Source organism: Anopheles stephensi, chromosome 2 (genome assembly GCF_013141755.1).
Source record: "Anopheles stephensi strain Indian chromosome 2, UCI_ANSTEP_V1.0, whole genome shotgun sequence".
Taxonomy (NCBI): Eukaryota; Metazoa; Arthropoda; class Insecta; order Diptera; family Culicidae; genus Anopheles; species Anopheles stephensi.
This window is the reverse complement of record NC_050202.1, coordinates 38,863,551-38,886,019: the sequence shown is the minus strand read 5'-3', so window position 1 is coordinate 38,886,019 and position 22,469 is coordinate 38,863,551. Positions and strand designations below refer to the sequence as shown.

General features: G+C 40.8%; 1 protein-coding gene across 9 annotated transcripts in view; it reads right to left on the bottom strand.

Annotated features, from left to right (window-relative positions):
* The window catches only part of LOC118507771 (homeotic protein Sex combs reduced), a 62,130-nt gene that overhangs the window by 11,873 nt on the left and 27,788 nt on the right, over nt 1-22,469 (bottom strand). The window contains exons 1-3 of one of the 9 annotated variants that reach the window (XM_036046798.1): nt 12,758-12,970; nt 11,888-12,175; nt 6,415-7,301 (exon numbers count right to left, since the gene is read on the bottom strand). In XM_036046798.1, coding sequence (XP_035902691.1) covers nt 6,415-7,249 — 835 coding nt within the window. In that variant the 5' untranslated portion in view covers nt 7,250-7,301; nt 11,888-12,175; nt 12,758-12,970. Of the gene's footprint in view, nt 1-6,414; nt 7,302-7,710; nt 7,733-11,848; nt 12,972-22,469 lie in introns of those variants that run through there. The other 8 variants (XM_036046795.1, XM_036046796.1, XM_036046797.1 and 5 more) reach the window with 8 other exon arrangements.

The following is a 22,469-nucleotide window of genomic DNA, read 5'->3' as shown; positions in this document are numbered from 1 at the left end:
CAGTTCTTCGGGGTAGTTGAAATACAGAAAGATCTTTAACCTTAGGTCAAACGCAGTCGTAGATTGAGCGGAACCGGTGCCGGGCGGAAACGTTTGCCAGTATGCTGCATTATGAAGGAACACAGCTGTTTGACGTTCCTTTACATGTGGCTAGATAAAGCTGTAGCGATTCAAAATTTTAACTTTCTTTACCTAATGATCAAAAAATAGAAAATTTAAAAAAAAGTACGAGTTTTTGCTGTGTGGTTTTATCTGCGTATCACAAAACAAAAACCAACAATTTCCTCACAACTTCCCAGTGGAATGCTCCCGGAGTAAAAGCGACAATTAGATAACTGGAAAAGCAAGTGCAATTCGTCGACACTGAAATGAAGGCTCTTTTTCACCTTCATTCATACGATCTTGCCCGTGCGTCCGTGCAACAAGCTTGGTGGCAACCAGAAACTCACCACATACGTCATTGAATTGCTTTCTTCTCGAGCGAGCAACGAGCCTGGACGGTTCTTGATCATAAATCATTTGTGCCGTGCCGTGAAGGGAGAACGAGATTGCCTATGAGCGTTAATTCAACGAGGTTTGTAATCAATGAAACGGAGCGAGTACCCCGTCAGTACCGGGCGGGAAGCACAGCAAAATTGTTACAGGATTCGTTACAACGTGTGCAACGAATCTGCAGGAAAGAATAATGGTTGGCACTCGAGGAGCACTGTGGTCATAAGTAGTAGTCCAAAACGTGCGACAACAACAAGGCTGGCCGGGAAAAGAGAACAACGAATCGAAAGGAAGCATGCAAAGAGATGCACGATAATTTTAAATGAAAATGCAAAAATTTGCGCATCTAATCTGAAATTAATAATGATCATTTTTTACATCGGCCTTGCCCAACTGTATGTGGGCAGGATGGTGTTTCCCGAGCATTTTCTCGTGTTTGGCTATCGTTCGTCGTCGTATCGGCTGCAGCACCTTCAGGTAGGAAAATTACTAGAAACTTAGCATTTATTTATATGAATTGTTGTATAAAGCGTCTTGTCTTTGAGCGAAACTGAGCACATCTTTCGACTTGGCGTTATTTTTTCCGATAAGCTCTTTGCGTACTTGAGTGATTGTGAACTAATGCGGGGTTTGAATGTAAAGGACAATTAAAGTACATTTGCACACAGTTCGGAGCGTTTATAACATTTTCAAAATTCGATTTACATAAGCTTATATTACAGCAATGAAAAGGGGTGAGTAACGTACAATAGCAAATCCGTAAGCCCCCGGTGCATCTTACCAGACGAGAAATTACACAAAACTGTTTAAATATTTCCCGAGGCATGATTCATTTGTAGAAAGCAGTTTTGCTGATTCTGTTTGCATATATGGAATAACTGTTCGATATTCTGCAACAAAAACAAAACAAGAAAACACGCACTTCCTCAGTTGTGTTTACTGTGTGTCTACATAGAGCAAGTGAGATCGTTGACCACAAATTTCTGATCCAGATGAGAAGGTTAATATGTATGAATATGAAGATGCATATGAAAATTCATATCTTTATCAGAATGGTCTGGCCAAACAGGTTTCTTTTTAACGCACCGTGAAATTGTCCATCAAATCGCGATATAGTATGCAAACGAAATGTGCATACGTAACAATGTGTCTGTTTTTCGTTTCGCTTGTGTTTTATTGTTTAAGACTCTGAGCTTGTGCCTGGACAGAGTTCACATGTTGATATCCAAAAATATGCATTTTTTAGTTTTGGTTATTTTGATTGATTTATACAACACAATATATGCATCCAACCTATCGATCGCTCTAACATCATACAGGTGCGTAAGCAAAGTGCAGAGAGAGCCAGAGAGAGAGAGAGAGTGAATGGAAAGAAGGGAGAGAGAGAGAGAGAGAGAGAGAGACATGAGGACAGCAACAGATTGACGACAGGGACAATGTTTCGCAAGTGTTCGCAAGAATTTGCAGCGGGGTTTATGCAATCGATACGCAAGCTAAGAACGAGACATTAAGCGATGACGATACATATTGCGATGTTTGTTTCAGGTATGGAATACTTTCAACGTCTAGAATTGATCCAAGTTTACGGGCGCACAGCTTCTTGCCTCTTAGGCTCTGATCATATGTATCACAAAATTGTGAGAAACAGAGCAAATGAATCTTTCATAGGAGATGTTTTCAACCGAACTACCAAATTAATCACAGGCTTAGACGGATGCAGTTTTGTCATATTCATTCATTTTCCCTGGTGTTGCGGTCGTTATTCATTCAGTCTTTTTATATCATTCGAAACTGAAACAGCTAGTTTGGGCTAGGGATTAGGGAATCGAGAGTCTAAAGTTATCGTTTATGACCGACATGAGTGTATTGTTGTGACATCCAACAGCGGTATGGTGAACGAACTGTGGGATAGAATTGAGTCGAATCAGCTCCCAGATCCTCAAGATCATTGAAAATGCGAGTGTGCTTAGAACGTATCGAAAACAAACAACAGCTTCATAATTAACTGGTGGCTTACTGGTATCGGCGCCAGTCTATAGCACGAAAGCAGACTTGACTATCCAGCTCAGGGGTAAACAAATCATGCAGCAATAAATAGAGAGGCCAAGAAATTCTGAAGTACAAGCAAGTTAAAAAAAATGCGATAAAACTGAGAGTTGTAGTTATTTTTGATAAACGTTTAATTAGGCTTAGGAATGTAAAATTCAATCACGAACTCTTCGTATGGTTTACTGCTAGGAACTGCTCCCAAACACTTAATTATGATCTATGATCATTTTGCTCAATCTTTAGAATTCGTGGTGACGTGCATATGTCTCAAACTGTAAGTGCAAATGATTCCAATGATCTCCACAGCAAATGATACATGTAAAATGGGAAGACTAATAACTCAGCACCGCTCATGATTCGCGATACTACACAGCGAACAGGACAACCCTACCATTATCAGTGGAGACAACGTACCTTCACGCTCTGTAAGCCGTAGTTAGGCAAATTGCAACATCGTAACTCCACAAAATGCAAATTATCATGCACAGGTATCCAGATTTTGATTATTTTTTTTGTTGTTTCGCATTGGCCCACGATACGCGGTACAAGCAATTCGGGTTACCTGAGCGTCGCGAATCAAGTAACACGAAAATTGCAATAAAAAGAGCCCAAAACTGCTGCGGGGCATGGAAGAAACCAGTTGCCAAGTGGAAAAAAAATTAATTTGATTTTCATCATCGTTATTTAAGTGATTGCGGTCCTTCTAGCTTAACGTGCTACGATAAAGAAACTCTCACAAAATGGACTCAGTCCCGGACAGTTGCAGTCGAAAGCACGGCGATGGAAATGGCCAAACCTTCAGATGAACATTAAGTGGGTTGGGTAAATTGCTTTTAATCGAAAATTACTTTCATCAGATTTTCACGTAATTTTTGAGTCAATAACGATTGCAGCGAGAAGAAGAACGCTGCCCGTATCAAGGGGTAAAATAAGTTATCCAGCATACCTCGCATTCGATACCTGAACCGGCAATTTGGCCTCAATAATTTAAACCAAAATTTTAGTGGCGTGCGTTGGGTCAGAGCTTGCAGCAAACAATTTTCATTTTATCAGTGTTTTCGACATTCGAAAGTTTCGTTGATATTTTGTAAGGTACATTACCTTACCAGGATAAAAAACATCTTAGCCAACAATCCCAATGATTCACTGAATTGCTTTTTGATGAAATGCATTAACACAGCTTTATTGTGAATAGGGCATGGTTAAATCTGCTATTATTGTGATTGACTTGCTGTCAATCCTAACCCTAAATAGGAATATGGAGTTATAATTTCATGTAAATGTAGGAAGCTAAACTGATCTTTTCTATGGTTTTGGGAAAGAAACATTTACATGATCCTTATTTTCATTCTGTAGGGATGGTCTGAGCAACTATATGACTGATCCCTTCGCGGAAAAATCGAGGAGAGGATGTTGCAACCACCACGCTACTCCCTTGTTCGTTGAGTTTTATACAACATTGATTGAACTAGTGAATGTTTACCAAACTCCCTTTGAAACATTGGCTCATAATACGGAAGGATTTATAGAAAACTTATCATAATAGGGACAAATAGAGTCATTCGTGATATTGGGACAGCGACATCGAGCATCAAATGCGATGTCTTGCAGCCTTCTGATAAACTATTCGTTGAGAAAGTAATACATCTGCACATTGTCCTTATAGAAGCTCATGAAAGCTTTACAACAATGCAAGTTTCTTCCGAACATTGCACCAGGATCGATGTCCTTTATTGTAAAGAACCGGCAAAGTTCTTACAGTTTCGGCAGTGCCGTCGTTCCTTACGCGATTATTCAATTACTATCAAGCATAGAAGATCAGGAAACCATCTTTTCTGTAATTGATTTTCCGTAGAAATTACTGAATATTTCTACTTTCTTTATTTCATTATTCATCAGTGACGGCCTAACCGTATTGCTTCGTGAATATTCTGATTCTGTGCTGGTCATGTTACGATAAAGACGCCGAACGATCCTGAATAGAGAATCTGTAATGATGGAAGTATGGGAAGCACATTCTTGGATGGCAAGTGCAATCACCACAAATTGAATTGGATGTTCTCTCTCACTGTCGGCATGTCGTCGAGCGCTTCCGGGATATGGTCACGGGTCATATCCCTTTAACGATTTGGAGAAAGAAATGTCTCACAAACAATGTGAATTTTACGCAGCAGTTTTAGGCATAAGTAAAGAAGGCTTAGTTGGAGAACAGTACTTTGGACGTTATTAGTGTTGAAGATAATTCTTTACGATAACACTGTTTCAAGTAAACAACATATTTGTGCAGAAGTATTTGGCACAAAGTTTAAGCAGTTGCTCCAATTAGCATGGATCTGATGTTTTAAAGTAAAACCTGCCGATTTTGATCAAGTTGGGAGCTTTACACATTTACAAGCGGCAAGCAAGCGTATCACAGTATGAGTGGAATACGTCGTCAGCTCTTAAATTACTGAATGTTTTATTTTCTTCCCCCCATTCGCTCCATCCATAGATGAAACAGTCAACATATGATGCGTACGATTGAAATATGTATCATTCGATGCACATCGGTTCTATTTCGTCATTCACACTTGTTGCGCTCATCGACGATTTGAATCCAAAGTGGCGGAAGTAGCATCAGCCAGTACCGACAGTTGGCTGCACTAACACACTGGTTCCTCCCGATGGTCCCTCTGTATAGCCTGGTTATGTGCCGCGGAAAGAGAATGTGGCGATTCTTTCGTTCTCTCAACGGTGCACAGTAAATATACAAACCATCCATCGCCAGCATCGACAGATAGAGCGATCGATGTGCGATCGATGGTAGAGTATCCCAAACAAATACAGCCCTAGTATATGGCCAGCGTACAATGTTTGCTGACTGGCGGGTGGAACACGATGAGTAAATGCAAACAGCTTCCCTCGAGAAACATCTTCCACGCATGAAGCACTACTTGGTTTTACAAGAGTGATGAAAATGATTAGTGTGAGAACAAAAGAATTGAATGCCGCACTCTGTGCTGTGCATTTTGCAGTCTCGCTTCTCCTGCCCTGTGATTACCCCACCCGATACTAATGACCAGCACGGTACAGTTTGAAGGTACGCATGCATGAGTATGTTTATCTTGAGAAATATTTTTGTTTGTTTTTTCATCAATTTTCACCCGTCCGCCTCACATGGTGTTGGTGTTACGAGGAAAGAACACTCGTATTAGATCATTCTTTACCATTCAGCCAGCATAGCTCGCATTGTCTGTGTGTGGCTCAAGCGAACAGGGAATATTTAACCAATGCTGGTTCGGTAGTGATGGTACACAGAAGCGTACGATCATTAAGTCGGCTGTTATTGACAGGTGTGAAGTGATTGAATGATGAATTTCATGTTTGTTATGTACGCGCATGATTGAAGTATATGTTACCTTAAGCGGTTTAAAAAAACGTAATAATGTTTTTAACAGGCGCATCATTGTGAATTCCGTTGCTTACAAACGCTTTATTGACACCAATTAATCAATTATTAATTTTAAATGATTGCCTGTTTACACAATGCTGGATAACGATCCAAAGGAACCGATATGAGTCCAGACTGGCTTTCCAGCTATGGGTAAATTAGGTCAAGGAGGCTAGAAATGGTAGGCCTAGGCTCGTTCAACGTTTTAGAGCCTAAGCAATAGAAAAAGAAGATGTATGCACCACTGTAAATTTTTACTCAAATCGTACGCACATTACGGTTTAAAAACTCTGATGAGCGTAAATTAGATTACGTGCTAACAGCACTTATGAGTCAGTAAATGAATGTTTTAACTAGTGAAGCATTCGCAGGACTACAGTTTAATGAATTTATATTCAAGGAGAAAACACAGACACACACAAAAGGGCAACAATTATACTCACTTTGACCGATATGCACTCGTTTCATCCATGGATAGATGTGAGGTGGCGGTCCTCCCTTCTTTCCGCCATTGCCACCACCTCCTTGCGAGCTGCCTCCTTCCGTGCCGCTATCATCATCGCTAGCATCGGACTCATCTTCCGGGCTACCGAGCGGCAGGTTCACTTGGTTTCGATTGCTAATGTTGTTGGTGTTGTTGTTCGTGTTGCTCGAACTCACGGCCGTGGATGGGTTGCCTGCTTTTAGCGATCGGGTTACACTTTCTACGACCGAGCCGGGTGACAGTTTTGGCGAAATCTCGGTCCTACCACTATTGCCGTCGTTTGCACCGTTTCCAGCGCCGCCACCGCTGGCCGTACTCAAATCCTGAGGGCTTGTGGTGCTATTGTTATTGTTGTTATTAACTACATTTGTACCTGTACTAGGACCATCACTGGCGTATTTACAACTTTGCGAACTAAGTGTGGACTGTTGTTGCTGCTGCTGTTGCTGTTGCTGTTGTGAGAGGAGGAATTTTTGTGGTTGTAGCTGGGTGTAATCGACCATGTCGCTAGGCTGATGTCCACCACCTACGGGGCCTCCACTAGCACTGTTTACGCTGGTTGCTCCGGCCCCTGCGAGCGGATTGTACGACTGTGAGCTGTAGTGCGCTTGGTGCGGCGTGCCGGGATAAATATTTGGAGTATATGCCGAGGGTGGGAAGTACCCATCACTTTGGCCACCTTGACTTCCAGCCGTATTCGGTGAGCTATTTGTGTTTTGTGCGTTGCTGGGATAGCACGAGGCGATCGAGTTAACGAACTGATAGGAAGACATCACAAAGTTGTTGGCATCCATATTTGTACGATTTCAATGTCTCCGGTATTAGGTAAGCGGGTTGTGAACACAACTGAAAAGAAAAAATAAAGCAAGATATATGTTAAATTTGATAGTAGCCTCTGATAAAATCTAAAAACAACTTGCTAAATCTTTGACTGTAAGAAATACTTGAAATGTAAATGGATTATAATGCAACAAATTATCTAACCAAACTCCTCAGTGTAGTTCAGCCGCCAGAGAAGCTTATTATTCCCAATGAAAAAAATGTATAAAACTGTGTTGGTTGCAGCAAACCATGCTTTAAACAAATTTCTCCTAAATGCATACAAACAATTAAAACGAAAAAAAGAATGACTCGCCTACTCACTCTGCAGAACAGTGAGTTCTGCACAAAGTGCTACTGAAAAACAAATCACGCAACCAACATAAATTATAAAGGATGCAGCTTGCGATTCAAGTTTCACGGTTAAGGCTTTTACCATGTCTTTAATGATGGCGACAACGTTAACAGAGGCTACATGTAGTGATGGTACAGAGTGAAGAGCAAAACAGCGCACCACATCCACAAGAAAAATGTAGGTTGTTCAGTCGATGGACGCCACGAAGATTGTAGAGGGCTGCAATCAACAGAACCACTACGAGCAAGGAAAAGAATACAAAAAAGTTTCCAGAGGAACCCTGCAATTTTGAGTCAATGAACAATTTAACCCTTTGGCAGTATCACCGATCGCAGAATCTGACAGTAAAGCAAATGCGTTCAATGGATTTTGCCGTTGGTAGGCCTATCGCTTCAAAGTACCAATTTGGATGAGTTTTTTTGCTTCGTTTTTATTTTATTTCTCCTTTGGTGCCAACCCCGGCCAAAACAGCGACGCGAAACAAACCGTATAAAACATCTCAGAGCAGCGCGAGGTAAGGAGCCTCTTCGGTTGCAAAATGAACCGAACGGTAAAGATGAAAACGGAACACCATGAGAACAAGAAACGAAATTTAACAGGCATTCGCAGCAAAACCGCATGGCAAAAGGTTGTTGGAACTGGAAGCAGAGCACAATCCAAAAAGACGAACAAAAAAGTGACTCAAAATGGCTTTCAACTTCAAAGGTCCTGTTTGAGCTCCACTTTTGTGGTAAAAGCTTCAGCTATACATATACCAATGTTTACATATACCAGCGTGGCCATAAAGGAAACGATCGAGTGTGTGTGAATGTGTGTGTAGTTCGTTTAATCTGAACGAGCCGCAATTAAATGGAACGAATAAAAAGGACTTCGGAATGTTGCAGCAGCTATGATATTTTAAACTACTTGAGACTGTTGATTGAAAACTACTTAATTTCGGCGTTGAAAATGGTCACTTGACTGGTTACAGCACTTCTTGCAGGTGTGGAAGCATTTTAAAATGGCGTCATTGGTTGATCATTTTAAGTATGTATGGGATGTAGATAATTTCTGCAAACACAAACACTACCACAAAAACGATAATTGCTTGTTCTGTTTGCAGCTAATGCTTTTTTGCATGCCTTGTTTTTAGCGATACTGCTTTATTTTAACTTGAGTTGAAAAGCCATATAGCAAAAAGGTTCTGATATTAAGATGAATCGCCTGTTCTAACCTAAATCAAGTAAAGTTTTGATGCAATAAGTTTTTCTACCGACTAGTATAAACCACTCAACCGGAGTATGAGCACCGGGATAAGACTAAATATCAGGGAGGAAATGCCTTGGGAATTATCAGTGTGATTTTTTTGTTTTGGACATTTGTATTTCGTCAACACATGCGGTGCTGACAATACGGCTTCAAGCCGTCATAATTAATATATAAATAGTATAAACCACTCAAAACAAAAACTATCAAATTAAACAGCAGCAACAGTTTTTATATAATCTTACAGTAAATTGTTAAAACTGTCGTTCCAAACACAACACGACACAGTGCAGTTAAATTTGTCTGGGCGTGCATGACTCAACTCCAATACGTTTCTCGCAAGCTTCTGTGCGGACGTTGGACTGACGCAAACGTGAAAGAGGTGGAGAACCAGTAGGACCAGTGGCATTTTCCATCTTACTCTATATTTAGAATATCAAAAAAATCCGCGTAGTGTAAAAAGTCTCGCTTCGATGAAACGACTACGCTTCAAAGTAAGCCGAACCAGAGCGCTTCTAGTGCTACTAGAAAATCATTAGATTTATAAGAATTATGGAATTTTTCTATTACAATATAATAAGAATATTAGAATTTACAGAACTGTTTGGACTGTACTCGTATCAAATTATGAAGAATGATTTTCAGAATAACAAAGGATTAATGATTGACCCACGACGAGGACATGTGTATCGTAAACAAAAATCGTCTCTAGCAAGAAAAAAATATTTGTAAATTTCGTTTAAATCATGTCAAGTGATTCGACGAAGAATGTGAACCTTGTCCCTCATTCTGGTAAGATCAAATGGGTAAAGCGAATGCGTGTGGCAGTTTTGAGATAGATTGGCATAGTAGGATAGGATAGATAGTAGATAGATAGGCAGTAGAACAAGCAAAGGATGGCTTGTTGGGATGAGTTTCAAGGATTTTCTCCCTCACTCGTACTAACACTCGCCGACGCATAGCGTGCAGATGCCGATACGTTCTATACCTTTCAAGCACAACCATAAATGCGTTCATTGCAGCGATTGATTTTCCGTTGTTTTTTTTCTGAAACTATTTGCCGGTAATGGCACGAAACTATTCATTCAAAGGCTACATACCTCGTCACGAAATAGCGGCGTTGCGAAGGATTGCACTTGAATTATAGTGGAAGGTATGAGTGGCAGGTAGTTTGTGTAAGTGCTGGCTATTATCACATAATCATTATGTCATGATCGCCTGGAAGCTACCTCTCTAGTGTGTTTTACCATAGATTGGTAATAAACGGTTGCAGCAAACAGGAATAGGGCGAACTAGCGAACTATTTCATGGCAGGCCTATCTGGACTCCGGCCGGCGGAGTGCTCCAATGCTGCTTGGTCCAGAAATTAAGCAACGCAAAACTTTTTAAAATCATTCCATTTCAATATTCGCTGATCGTATTTAAAGTAAATGCCCGCTCGTGGTTACAAGAAATTATAGACTTCAGTGAGGATTGCGGAAGTGCAATAAGTAGAGCGATGATAGACGCTATTATAAATGGGAATGGTTTGATAACGAATGAAGCAGCGATGGTATCGTAATAACTCAATCTTTTGCCAGTAAGTTACATTCCAGGTAATCGTCAACGCTTCTGATTCACGTCCGGCGTGACGGTAGTGTTGGTGTTAGTCAAATCGTTCTGCTGAAATTGCTAGTTACCCAAGCGCAGTAGTACGGGCTGAGAAGGGCAGATTGTTGAACGAGAAATAGGATAATTGTTTTGCTTTCTCATAACGGCAATTATTACCTGACTCGTTCGAGGGGCGGTAAACACGTTAGTTTTGTTATTCGTGTAGGTTTATGGCTTATGGTAAATGTTTTGGCTGGTTATTACCTTGGCGGCGTATTGTTTATTATGCAAAGTGTTAATAGAGGCAAAACATCAAACATAATTTTGAATGTTTTATGTTTATCCATATTTACTCGGTGCAAGGTGAACAAAGAGAGTTGTGCTACTAGCAGCGATCATGCAAAAGCTAGCTGGCAGGATAATTTTCAAAGCCTGAGCGTAAGGACTTTGTAAGGAGTGGTAGAAATATCTTCGAGAAGATCATATCCAGGTGGCGTCATCTCTGCGTAGTATATTCTTAAATTATTCCGAGTTTCTTCGTTGGTTGGTGTTCAAATGTTTTATATTGACGCTAAGCGGTAGCGTCGCTGGTCTCCAAATATGCAAGATTCGAATCCTGTTCAAACCCACTTGCCGAACGCAGGACTGACTATCCAGCTACGGGTTAACTTAGTTTACGAAACCTGAGATCATGAGTTCATGTGGTTGAAGGGCAAGAACATAAGAAGAAGATTTTTCCCCAACCATTCATTTTAGACAGCTAAATGGTCGTTTGACAAAGCGTGGTGCAAATCGCTCTTCTTAGATCATCACACCAGCAAACATATACAAATACGCAAGACCAACAAACATATACAACGCAACAAACACTGATTATTGTATAATATTGCAATATCGTGGTCAAATGCATACTTAGGATATGGTTAACTAAACATTAATATTCTTTTCAGTGCCCGATTTGGTTGATGCAGTAAGTTCACTTGCATGTTTGTCTCTCTAAAATGTAAAAACATAAAATATTGTGCAATTTTTAAGGGCTAATGATCGTTACTGGTCGAAACAACTCTCACTCTCTTGGGATAAACAATTATGCCATAGATTAGGCATCAACCCCTGCGTTTATCCGCTGGATATGAATGAATTCAGCCCTTTTAATTATAATCATTTCCATCTGAGTTTCACCGCTGGAAAGTACAAATTTTCCCTAAACGGATGTCGTCTCACAGCTACAGCGAGCTGCCTTTTGTTTGCGTTGTGTTGATTATAACCAAAGCGACGCTTAGCTTTCGTTGCCGAACATATGGTTTCGGCTATCTCTGTCTTGTTGCATTGCGACATGTATTGTTGTCCACCACGCCACTGAATGTGGTGAATTTCTACGTACTTGAAGGGGATCGAATAGAATTCCACAAGCTAAACTCACTCTTTTCGGATCGTAGAAAAGGTTCTCCAGTGGGTGCTGATGCTTGGGATGGATTTGGTGATGGAATTTTACGATGAAAGCTGTATCACTTGCGTGGCACGCATTAGCCACACCCGAATAACCGGTAAAATATCAGAACAGGTGTTTCATCACTTATCACAAACAAAGAAGGACTAATTTGGGAACGACTTTTAAGAGGCTGAATAAAAAATCACTCACACACACCAACACTCAGCAATGCACACATACACTTTATATGAAATAATTCAACGGCAAGTCTCGCAATAACTGTAAAGGTATGTGCCGGGGTTTTGGATGCGTTGTGGTAGTTGAATCAACCGCAAAATACAGTCAGCAGCTATCGTTGCGGGAATTATTCAATGCGATCATCCCTACAACACACCGCTGTATGAAAGATGCCACTTGAAGCTGTAGCCGTGTCTCGTCACTCACAATTTTGCAAATTCACTGACAAACAGCTGCACACGACGCGAATTGTAGGTTGGAATCCTCGATGATGTATCGCCGTAGCTGAATCGAATAATTTGCACTCTTGTAAAACACCAGCGACCACTGATTAGACACAAACCTTGGTTTGCTTTAGTTTTCCATTCTCATGTATGTACAGCTGACCATCGCGTGGACATTTGGAGCACTATTCATGGGTTAATGTAACCACGGTATGATTTTCTACCTGCCACCTTAAATTTCACTGTTATAAACTTGGTTTGTTTCTTTTTTGGACAAGCTACGATTATTGCTGCTCTTCCACATACACGTTGTCAAAACGACTCCACTTCCATTGTTCGGACACAACACCGATGAAACAGCAGTAAAGAACGCAAACGCTCATTAAATCAAAATAATCACCAAACAGATTAAGACACGCGGTTGAGTCAACCAACGAACAGATCCATCGTTAACTGCACGATCACCGCGACGAGTTTCACATTACGACCGAAAGTGTTGGAAACCCGGAATGAAGTGGTCGCTACAACACCATGCGCCGTTCGCGTATCTCCGTCGATTGCGTTCGCGGCGTACTTAGGATGCTGCTCACTGCCGGTCGAGTATGGCAGTCTCTTACCAACGCAACCGTTTCGTCTCTTTTGCTCCTGGTTGACTCTCTGCTATGGGTTGCGTGCGACGGCAGAGCATAGCAGTGAATATGCTTCATCGATTCCACATGCTCCACAATCGAGCAATGGGCTACAGTTCGTCGAGAAAAGTGTGTAGAGCGGAACGAAAGAGAGCCGAAAGAGACCTTTTCCCCGATAAATGGACCAGACTGAGCATAGGTGCGCTAGAGACAACACATATCTGAAAACCCACCCCGTTTCCTTTAGCAAACAAAACCATAAAAGAGACCGTACTACCAGCCATTGTGACCGCCCTGTTTTACACAACAAACCACTGCTGTCTCTTGCTCGCCAATGTGCAGGTTCGACAACGGAAAAGGATCACCAATAGCCCGTACCCAAACGCGCATGAGCCATGCGTAGCTCGTAAATAACAGAACTTGCGTAGTTTCATCGAATCTTTGCCTTTTTTCCGCTGGCAAGAAGGAAACAATGATTGACCTTTATCACACACGGAAAGAGATGAAGAAGGCCCCAGAGATGAGGTTTCTGTTCGGGTCTTCGCTACCCAAAACACTTTGCGTATGGGAATGCACTGTATGATCGGTAAGCAAGCAGGAATGCTTTGTGGCCGATTACAACCTGATACATCGGATGCTGGTGCAACATAAATTATCTTTGAATACTCCGGCAATACCTCGATGACATAATCGATTCGAAATGACTGTAATCTGCAGGTTGAATAAATGTGTAAATCGCGAATGTCTTTAGGCCGTTTGTGGGAAGCCAAATTAAGAGATACGCCGGAGCTCCAGTAAAGCCAAACAGGTCCGAAGATGTTTAATCAAACTATGAATATGTTTTTTTCGAACATAAGCTTGTAGGAATTTGGTATACATTTCTGAAGTTGTGCGTGGGTCAAGACGAAGTTGCTGATCAGTTGAACGGTTGCAGATCAACTTTGAGCTGTAGATTTGATGTTTCGGTAACTAATCGATGCGTGCGTGAGTAGAGGATAAATGGGTGCAATCTTATGAGACACATTTTTAAGAAAATTATTATGACTATGTCTGATGGTTAACATTATTATCACTTTTGTCTTCGGTGAAATGTTTCAAACTCAAACGTATTTTCTCTTGCACTCCACTCAAACAGTATTATTGGTTGGTTGAAACAAAGTCACCATTCAATAGACATATTTCTAGAGATCCTCGTATTCCAGTGCATTCAAAGAGCAAAACTTTCACGACACGGGCTGACCGCTAACGTGCGACACGTAAATACGCAGGCGCCTATTTTTTGTTTGCCCAAGTAAGTATCGCAGATTTGCTAACGTAAGCTGAGAGGATGTCATTCGACAAAGCAAATCAGATCAGTTTGCTACTGCAAGTGGGCGTTGATTAAGACGCGATCCGATACACTGAAGGCATAAGGGTTGTTTCCCCACATTCGGAATAAACCAAAATCTATACCAGCGATGGAGAATTAACGTTTTCACTACCTTTCAGGCATGGCGGGCTATCAATGAATCCGCGCTTACAGAACCGGTTTTTGATATATGAGTAATCCACGATATGGGTGAAACCCGTAGAAACCTTCTGGACAAGAACATTGTTAATCAAGCCCATCGAGGACCTTGAACCGAAAGAGTTTCAAACGAAACACATCCCGGCAACTGTCTGACCGTGTCAATGAGAATCCAAAATGGCCATTAACATGAATGTCCTCGATTCTGGAGCGCAGGGAACAAGCAGCTTTTGCACGTTTGCACACCTTACACTTTTGAAGTTGGCAAACTAGTGCAAATAGTCTAATTTGCTAACGGAATGTCCCGGATGATATGCATCAATTTTGGCTTTCCCTTTTCGCAAAAGGGTTCCGCTTACGGCAGGTACTTTCGTTCAGGGCCGTCAATCGTATAGCTCATTATTTTCTTTCTATTATGATCGTAAAACAATGCTCAGGGTCGATTTGGAGACTGGGTTGAACACTGTCGTAGTTAAAGCTACGAAATTGATTCGTTCTGGTGTGGCCTGCTGTGGCTCTCGGTGGGAAGGATGCTTCATCCGCACTTGCTATGCAGAACAAAATCAAGATAGTCTTGCAAAAGGATAACGTAGCTTATTCGTACATGAAAGCAGTGCAACTTGCTCATTCGCTTCAACAATAACATTTTAACATTTTCTTCTTCTTCCTGGGCACTACAACCTCGAGAAGTCTCGGCCTGCCATTTCTGGCTTTCTGTGACTTGATTTTACCCGTAGTAAAGTCGTCAGTCCTACGTACGGGTTTTTAACATTTTACTGCTCAATATTTCCTAGTAGAACAAAGTCAGCACATTTTCTTGGTGACTATCCATTCTGCGAAATATTTTGACAAAATATTGATGGTGCATGAATCTGAAAAGTTCTAATATGGACAAGGTTAGATGTTTGAGTGTGATAGACTATTATTGTTCTTGGTGCGGTCTGTTGGTAAAGGTGAAAGCGGCACCGGGTTTCCCACGGCAGAACTAGAAATCAAATCCTGTTCAAACCTCCTCAGAAAAGATAAAAATGGCCTCCCGAAAAACAAGCCAAACAAGTCCAGAGTTGTGCCCTCCAGAAGTATGCTAATAAATAATTCGAATATTCGATTTAATTTCAAATTTTCTTTATTACAACCAACTGATTTTAGTTATCTAAACTTGTTTGAACTTTAAGAAGCAAACTTTACAGTTTGCCTGGGTGACCGTAACCCGAAGTAGTCAAATAAGAAAACGCGATTTCCATAGTGAGAAAACTGCTCTACCATGGTCTAGCAGTGAGAAGAGAGCATTCGAGTAGTTTGGTTCACGTGTAGCCCGATAGATGACGGTAAGGTAATACCATTCCGCTTCAAAAGTTCAACAAATGTTTTGTGTTTTTCGCGCATGCTTCTATTGGAGAGCAAATGGTGCAGCTTGAAATTTGGACATGAATTTCGCTTTCATTCTTCCATATATCATTTGCACTTCTCGCTGATACGATGTAATGAAATCCACCGTCCGGAGTGCGAATTAAACAAGATAGTTGCTCGCTTCAACTACAGATGGGCTTCAGGGGAGCATCATTTTTGAATGAAATTTCTCCGACACATGAATACGGACGGTAAGCAGTACCAGACACTGGAATTTTGTACCCCAGGCGTATGGAAAGTCAATAAATGTTGTTAGATGTCATGTTTCCATCAAGACTGATTGTCTTTCACAATCATATACCGTGCTCCGAGTGAGACACCCCGGTTTTACTTCGCCGTCAACCATTTCCATGGTGGACGTATTTGGTTTACGCTAGAAGCTGTGAGAATTCTTAAACAACAACCTTCCGTGCACATACGGATCAGCTCGGTATCACGGATGTATGGTTTCAGCTGAATGAATTCGTGTTGTCTGTTGTCGACCACAAGTAACAAGAGCTAAGCGAAAAAATGTGAAGCAACATTGATGCGCGAAGAAGAAGTTTTCTAGACCTTCGGTGAAAATTCATTAATCAACCTTCTCTAAAAACAAACGGCTTCAGGTTGGTGCAACATGGAGCCGGTTTGTTTACTTGTGTCAAAGCGGGCACATGCATACATGACGGGTGTTGTTGTTATTGCGCGGATAACTCTTTGAAATAATCGGGAACTTTTATGAATGATTTCATGCAATTGTTTAAATTTGTCAAGCTTCATTTCCTTGTTTAAAAGGAAATGTTCCCACGTAATGAGAGATTTTGAGTTGTTATGTGTATTTTAAAATTATGATATTTTAAAAGTACTCAAAAAGCTGGTCCCCAGATAGCTTGGTATCGAAGTAGAGTAATTTAAAGTCATGGAGTTTAAATACCATTCTGTCCTCAGGTAAATCTAATCACTGAGAACCAAGCGTGAGACACAAAAGAAGGTGCAAGAAGTGTTTTTTAAAGTACAATTATGTGCATAGATCAACAATTATAGTAAAAATGTCAGTTTGCTTAGGAAATCTTGAATATAATTAAGGTTTAGTATTGTCTTTCCTTGCTATGTTAAAATCTATAAATATCATGAATTAGGAATTCCCTTTAGGACCCTTTAAGAATCTGGTCGTCGTACCATGTAGTTATTAATTAAGTTTTGTAACTCGTTCATTACACTCTTCTTCTCTTCCTTTGTTTTTCCATCGGGCTTTCCAGGACATTTTATTCCCTCGCAGCTGTACAGATAGTATTTCGTAATGTGCCATATTATGTCTTGCCTGCCATCTAATAGTAAACTTGATTTTATTAATGCGACGTAGTTTCAATGGAGAGTTCTCACAACGGGCGAACGGTCCGGACGGGATCTGAGCCCTTCTCCTTTCGAGTAAAGACCTACGCCGCTATGGCCTCCGGTGCTCCCCAGCTTGTAACATCTATGAATGGGTATGGCTAGAAAACCGTTCGTTTTTTACCTAAGAGGAACTCACTCGAAACGAAATACGATGATCAAGCTTAGCTAGTATATTGTGACTGTTTTAGCGTAACAAAAAACAAAATTCAAAAATCGAAATGAGAACCATCACAAGTGGAATGATCGTCTTTTATTTCCATGTCGTCACTTCAAAAGGATCGCGAAAACTCAACACCAGTGGTTGAAAATTGAAAAATTTTAATGACCATGAACTTAAAACTAAATGCGATTCTTATCTGCCCGTATTCATTTTCGTCAGACTGTGAAACTCGTCCATACGCAGAGGCTGCGTTCTTTTGGTCTGCATAACATCATACGGAACGGGAAACGTGTGTCAGCGAATAGGATTACAGTGTAGCCGGAAAAAAACATGTTTTTTTTTGCTAATCATCGCTTTTTAAATTTATATTAAAGCTTCTGAAACAGTGTTATGATCCACTAACCTCCACGATCTTCCTCGGCGCATTACTATCAAACGAACAGATAGCGGCACAGGCGCGTCGATCAAATAAACGCAAACGCACGATTCGCCGACCTTAAAACAACACACGAAAAAATCTAATTAATTTGATCCTTGGTGAAGCATTTATATTGCTTGCAGTAGCCTCGTGTTTTTTGCTCGCGTTTTTCGGTTTCATCCTCCGGTATTTTTTGGAATCAAGAAGATCATATTACGCTTCTGAAAGGGGTGAACGGATGCCGGTCCGGTGCAGATCAGGCCAGACCCGTCCAACGTGATAAACCGTGCGATAGCTTTCGTAGGAGCAACTCCGTCAATCCGTATATTCTGCACTCGAGCCGAGCCTTGGCATCACAAGAAGCTGCAGCAAAATCAACGGGCGCATGTTTCGTACCCGCACCAGAACGGGCGAGTTTCTCTATGGCACAAGGCGGCAATCGTACATACGAACATTTGCTAACGAAAATGAGATCAAGTCACGGGAAGGAAACAGTAAGCAGATAAAGCTTTAATTTTTATCATAAATAAAACAGGCGAGGCAAAATCAGCCCCAAAACGTCAAAGCACAGCTTAAAAGGTCGTAAATTTTCACCCCGCTTGACACCAAATGCTGACTGAGTCGGCACGATCGCGCCACGCCACTCTAGCTCCTAAAAGCGTTGTTTAACGTCTCCAGCGGGCAGCGACGCCAAACTCGACGCCGAAAGTTCTCATATAAATTTGAGTTTGAGTTGTTCGCTCAGGATGTCCGTTGTCTTTGGATCGTTTCGTTGACACAGGTTTCGGTTTATATGGGGTTTTGTTTTCCACGTTACTCTCCGCTGAACGAGGTTTGGGACACCGTATGTGCGTGTGTAAGTTCCTCTTTCCCATGTGGCGGAAAGAAAAAGCTCGAAATGCTATAAATTAAATATTAACTAATTTTTAACCTAATAAATTATGCAGAGGAGAGCGTGGGGCGTAAACTGTTGTTTTATATTTTTTCGTTCACGTCCAAGACCGCACTGCGTACGGCTCGCAGGTTTGGTGGAATATTACCACCGCAAACGTCCTTTTGTAAACTGAACGTGTGCATAGTTTTAGCGGCGCTTTGTGTAAGATATGGTGCACGAAGCAAAACATAACCTAGCATTTGTAGCAATGGCAAATGGGTGAAAGCGATTAGATACCGCATGAATAGCTTAAAGTTTGGTGCTACTTGAAGTATAGCTCCACGCAGCAGACGATGATGAAGAAGAAGAAGACAGAAAAACGGGAAAAGCCAACCCCTTCCGAATCATCAAACACCAGGAACTAGACAACAACTGGAGGAGAATCGTCTATCAGAATCAACTCAGCTCGATCACGAATCGAAAATGAAGAAATAAATTATAAATTTCAACAAATTATTGTAATTTATTAGAGCGCAGGTTGTCCTCACTCAGCCGTTTGTGCCCGCTCCGCAAAAAAAGGCGTCGAGGACGGAAACGGTGCAATGGGGAGGCACGTTCTTGGTTCTTTATGGTTCAGTGATTCCTAACCGGCAACGTCGAGGTTGTAATGCACGGTTAGCAGGAACACGGCTATTTACGACCTTTGAATCTGATATGTGCGTTCTGTCCCCTTCGTCTCGGCCATTGCTTGACTGATCGCTAGGTGATGGATAACTAGTAGTTTATGGGTTTGTTTTGGTTCGTCTTTCAACACCATTAATACTGATAAACCAAAGAACAAGTGGCACGCAACTCGGGTAGTATAAAAGAAAAGCTTACCTAGGTTATTGCTATTGGGTTTATAGTTGGGGGAGATTTTGTTTTGTTTTTGGTACGAATCATTAATGCGTGCAAATATCTGCTTAATTTTAATAATTACTGTAGATTGTATGGGTTTAAGAAGCGCTAGAGAACTTTCCGGAAAAAGCTGGTACAGTAATTGAATTTTTATGCATTGTGCATTCGTAGAAATAAATAAATAAAAATAATTACAGATCTTAAGCTTACTCGAACTAAGCCAAGACTTGTACCATTACGCCGGGACAGGAAATCGAAACCCGTCCGGACCGTCTCCCCGCATCCAGAACTAACTATTCAGCTATGATCAAGTGATGCAAGCAAGTGATCAATACCTCAGGAGGCTGTTATAAACAATTTTTAAAACACAGTGAGCTTAAAGGATTCATCCAAAAAAATAAGCGATTTATAATCGTGCGTTCTGCAGTTCTGCAATGGTGGGGCTCTGCAATGTTTCATAGCAACGAAAGTCAATTTGCTTTTTTTATTTCTTACCAGTTCAATTCGTTTTTACTATATTTATCCTAAAACAAATTATCCTAATCTTTTACACATGATCAAGACAATCAAGCGATTATTTCCTTATGAATTTTCTTTATAATTTTTTAATGTAGTTTAGAAACTTCAATTATCACAAAACCTCATCTGAAAGCGTAAATTTCACCCTGATAAACTGCTGTTACATGTATTATCTGTTTATGTTCAAAAGATTTATTTTCATCTTGCAGTCCTTAAAACAACTATACGAACACCTGTTTTTCTTAATAACATTAATACTAGAAGATTAAGCTGAAACGGATGTTGAAGTTAGTTGTAGAATATCACAAAACACGCATTTTGAAGAAAAAAGTATAATTTTAAACACACTTTAACAATTTATTTTTGCACCTGCAGAATTGCTCCTTATAACATAACTATACGAACACCTACGGAAAATATTTTTCTCCGCTATTGTAATGATTTTAAAAATCGTTCAAAAATACGAATAGCTTAACACAATCTTTTTTAACGTAAATATTTTTTGAAGTTGTTAAAGAAAACAAGAAGAAAACAGTTTAAGCTTCCTTTAAGCTTTAAGTTTAAGTAAAAATAAGGCAATGTGTTTTTCAGAAAGATAAAATGTAACAAAATGTTGGAAAAATAAAACAAAAATTATTCCACTGCCCAAGTCGGCTAGGAAGACTACTTGTATACTTGTACGGCTAGGTGTTCGTATAGTTGTATTGAAGACTGTATCACAGAAAAGCAATGTTCAGAAAATTACATCATTTTTGACATTTTTGACTGTCGAATGAAATGAAAATGAACTCCTTCAAAAAGTTATTAGTTTGTGTTTGTAATTGTAAAGAAATTTACCTACCTATCCTAAATTTGAGGATGTTTACGAAACCGCATCGGGGTAAAAGGGTTTCAAGTTTTGCTACCTCTTAGGTTGTTAGCTCTATCCAGAAATAACAAATGCAATGTATCTCCAAACAATCATGCCTCCCCGCCCAGAATTGCTTGTTTAGGGTAGACAAACATTACTACCATTACAACCGACTTGCAAGCATCATTTAAACTTTACCCTCAGCAAATGGAAATCCGAATTTGATATGCTAGACGTTTTTTTAAGTACAGGTACACTTCTTTTTCCATACCAGCCTAACAGACGGGCAACGTTTTCACAAATCACAGGTGTCAAATGCAGGATGAAGGGCGTTCTCTGCTAAAGTAAAAAATCCCCCGGCGTACTGGTAGTAAAATCTGTGGCTAATGCAACAACGCCAAAACAAACGACGAGCAAAGAATGTTGAATCGAAGAAGCGATGCGAGCATGACAACGTATTGTTTATAATCCTTTGAAAGGTGTTCTCGAGCGATAGCCAACGGCAACACTCTTGTCCACTGTCTTACAGCCTTGGTGACGAAGCCGGTATCATTTATTACTGATAATTGATGATTACCTGTCGGTGTAATCGTGTCTTATGAATGGAAATCCATTAGAAAACATGGTGAAGCATTGGCTGGGTTGGTGCGTGGACAAGGTTATGAAATCATCATTGGTTTTAAAATACGTCTGCCTGCGCGTCTGGAGATGCGAATGAACAAATACGATGCAATCGGCCGGCGCCTGTTGCATGCCAGCGCATAGTGGCTTGCACATGATTAATGAAACGATTTTCGGAGGGTCTTAATGTAGGAAGGCTGAAAATCGTGCCGCTCAGTTCTTCTTCAAACACCGTCATTACTGTATAGGTGGCTGTATTGATGACGGCAGTGGACACTGCAATCCGTCGATGATGCACATCTAAACTAAAGCCCGTAGACTTTGATTTTGCATTACATCTGTCGCATTCGGCGAACCGAGCTGAACCATTCGCACACATAGTTGACAAATATCGTAGAGATAAATGATGTGTTTCAACCGTTACCTTCCCTGCGGATGAAATCGCTACCACCCCGGAAATGGCTCGGCCAAATTTTGGGAACAATTGTTCCAACTGACTGTCACACCATTTTAATTTATGACTATTTATTTAGTTCATGGCCTGCACTTTTTCGCACCAAATTTTTGTGATGGTTTTGTTCGATTCCTTTCCTCCCGGGGCGGGTGATGTTTCGCTTTCAGTTGGAATAGCGCGTGCCGCGTACCGATCGCTCTGGCGCTTCCGTTAGGGGATGTAGCGGGAAAGCGGAAATCTAATTCAACGTCGATACCCACCGCGCAATCAATCCAAGGGAAGCTAGGAAGCTCAAAAATCGGTAGCTTCCATTGCTAGGGGGTGGCTGTATTGAAAGGATGGTAAAATGGATCGATACGTTCGGTATTCTCCCCTCAACCTCCCTTTCTACGATTTGGCGTA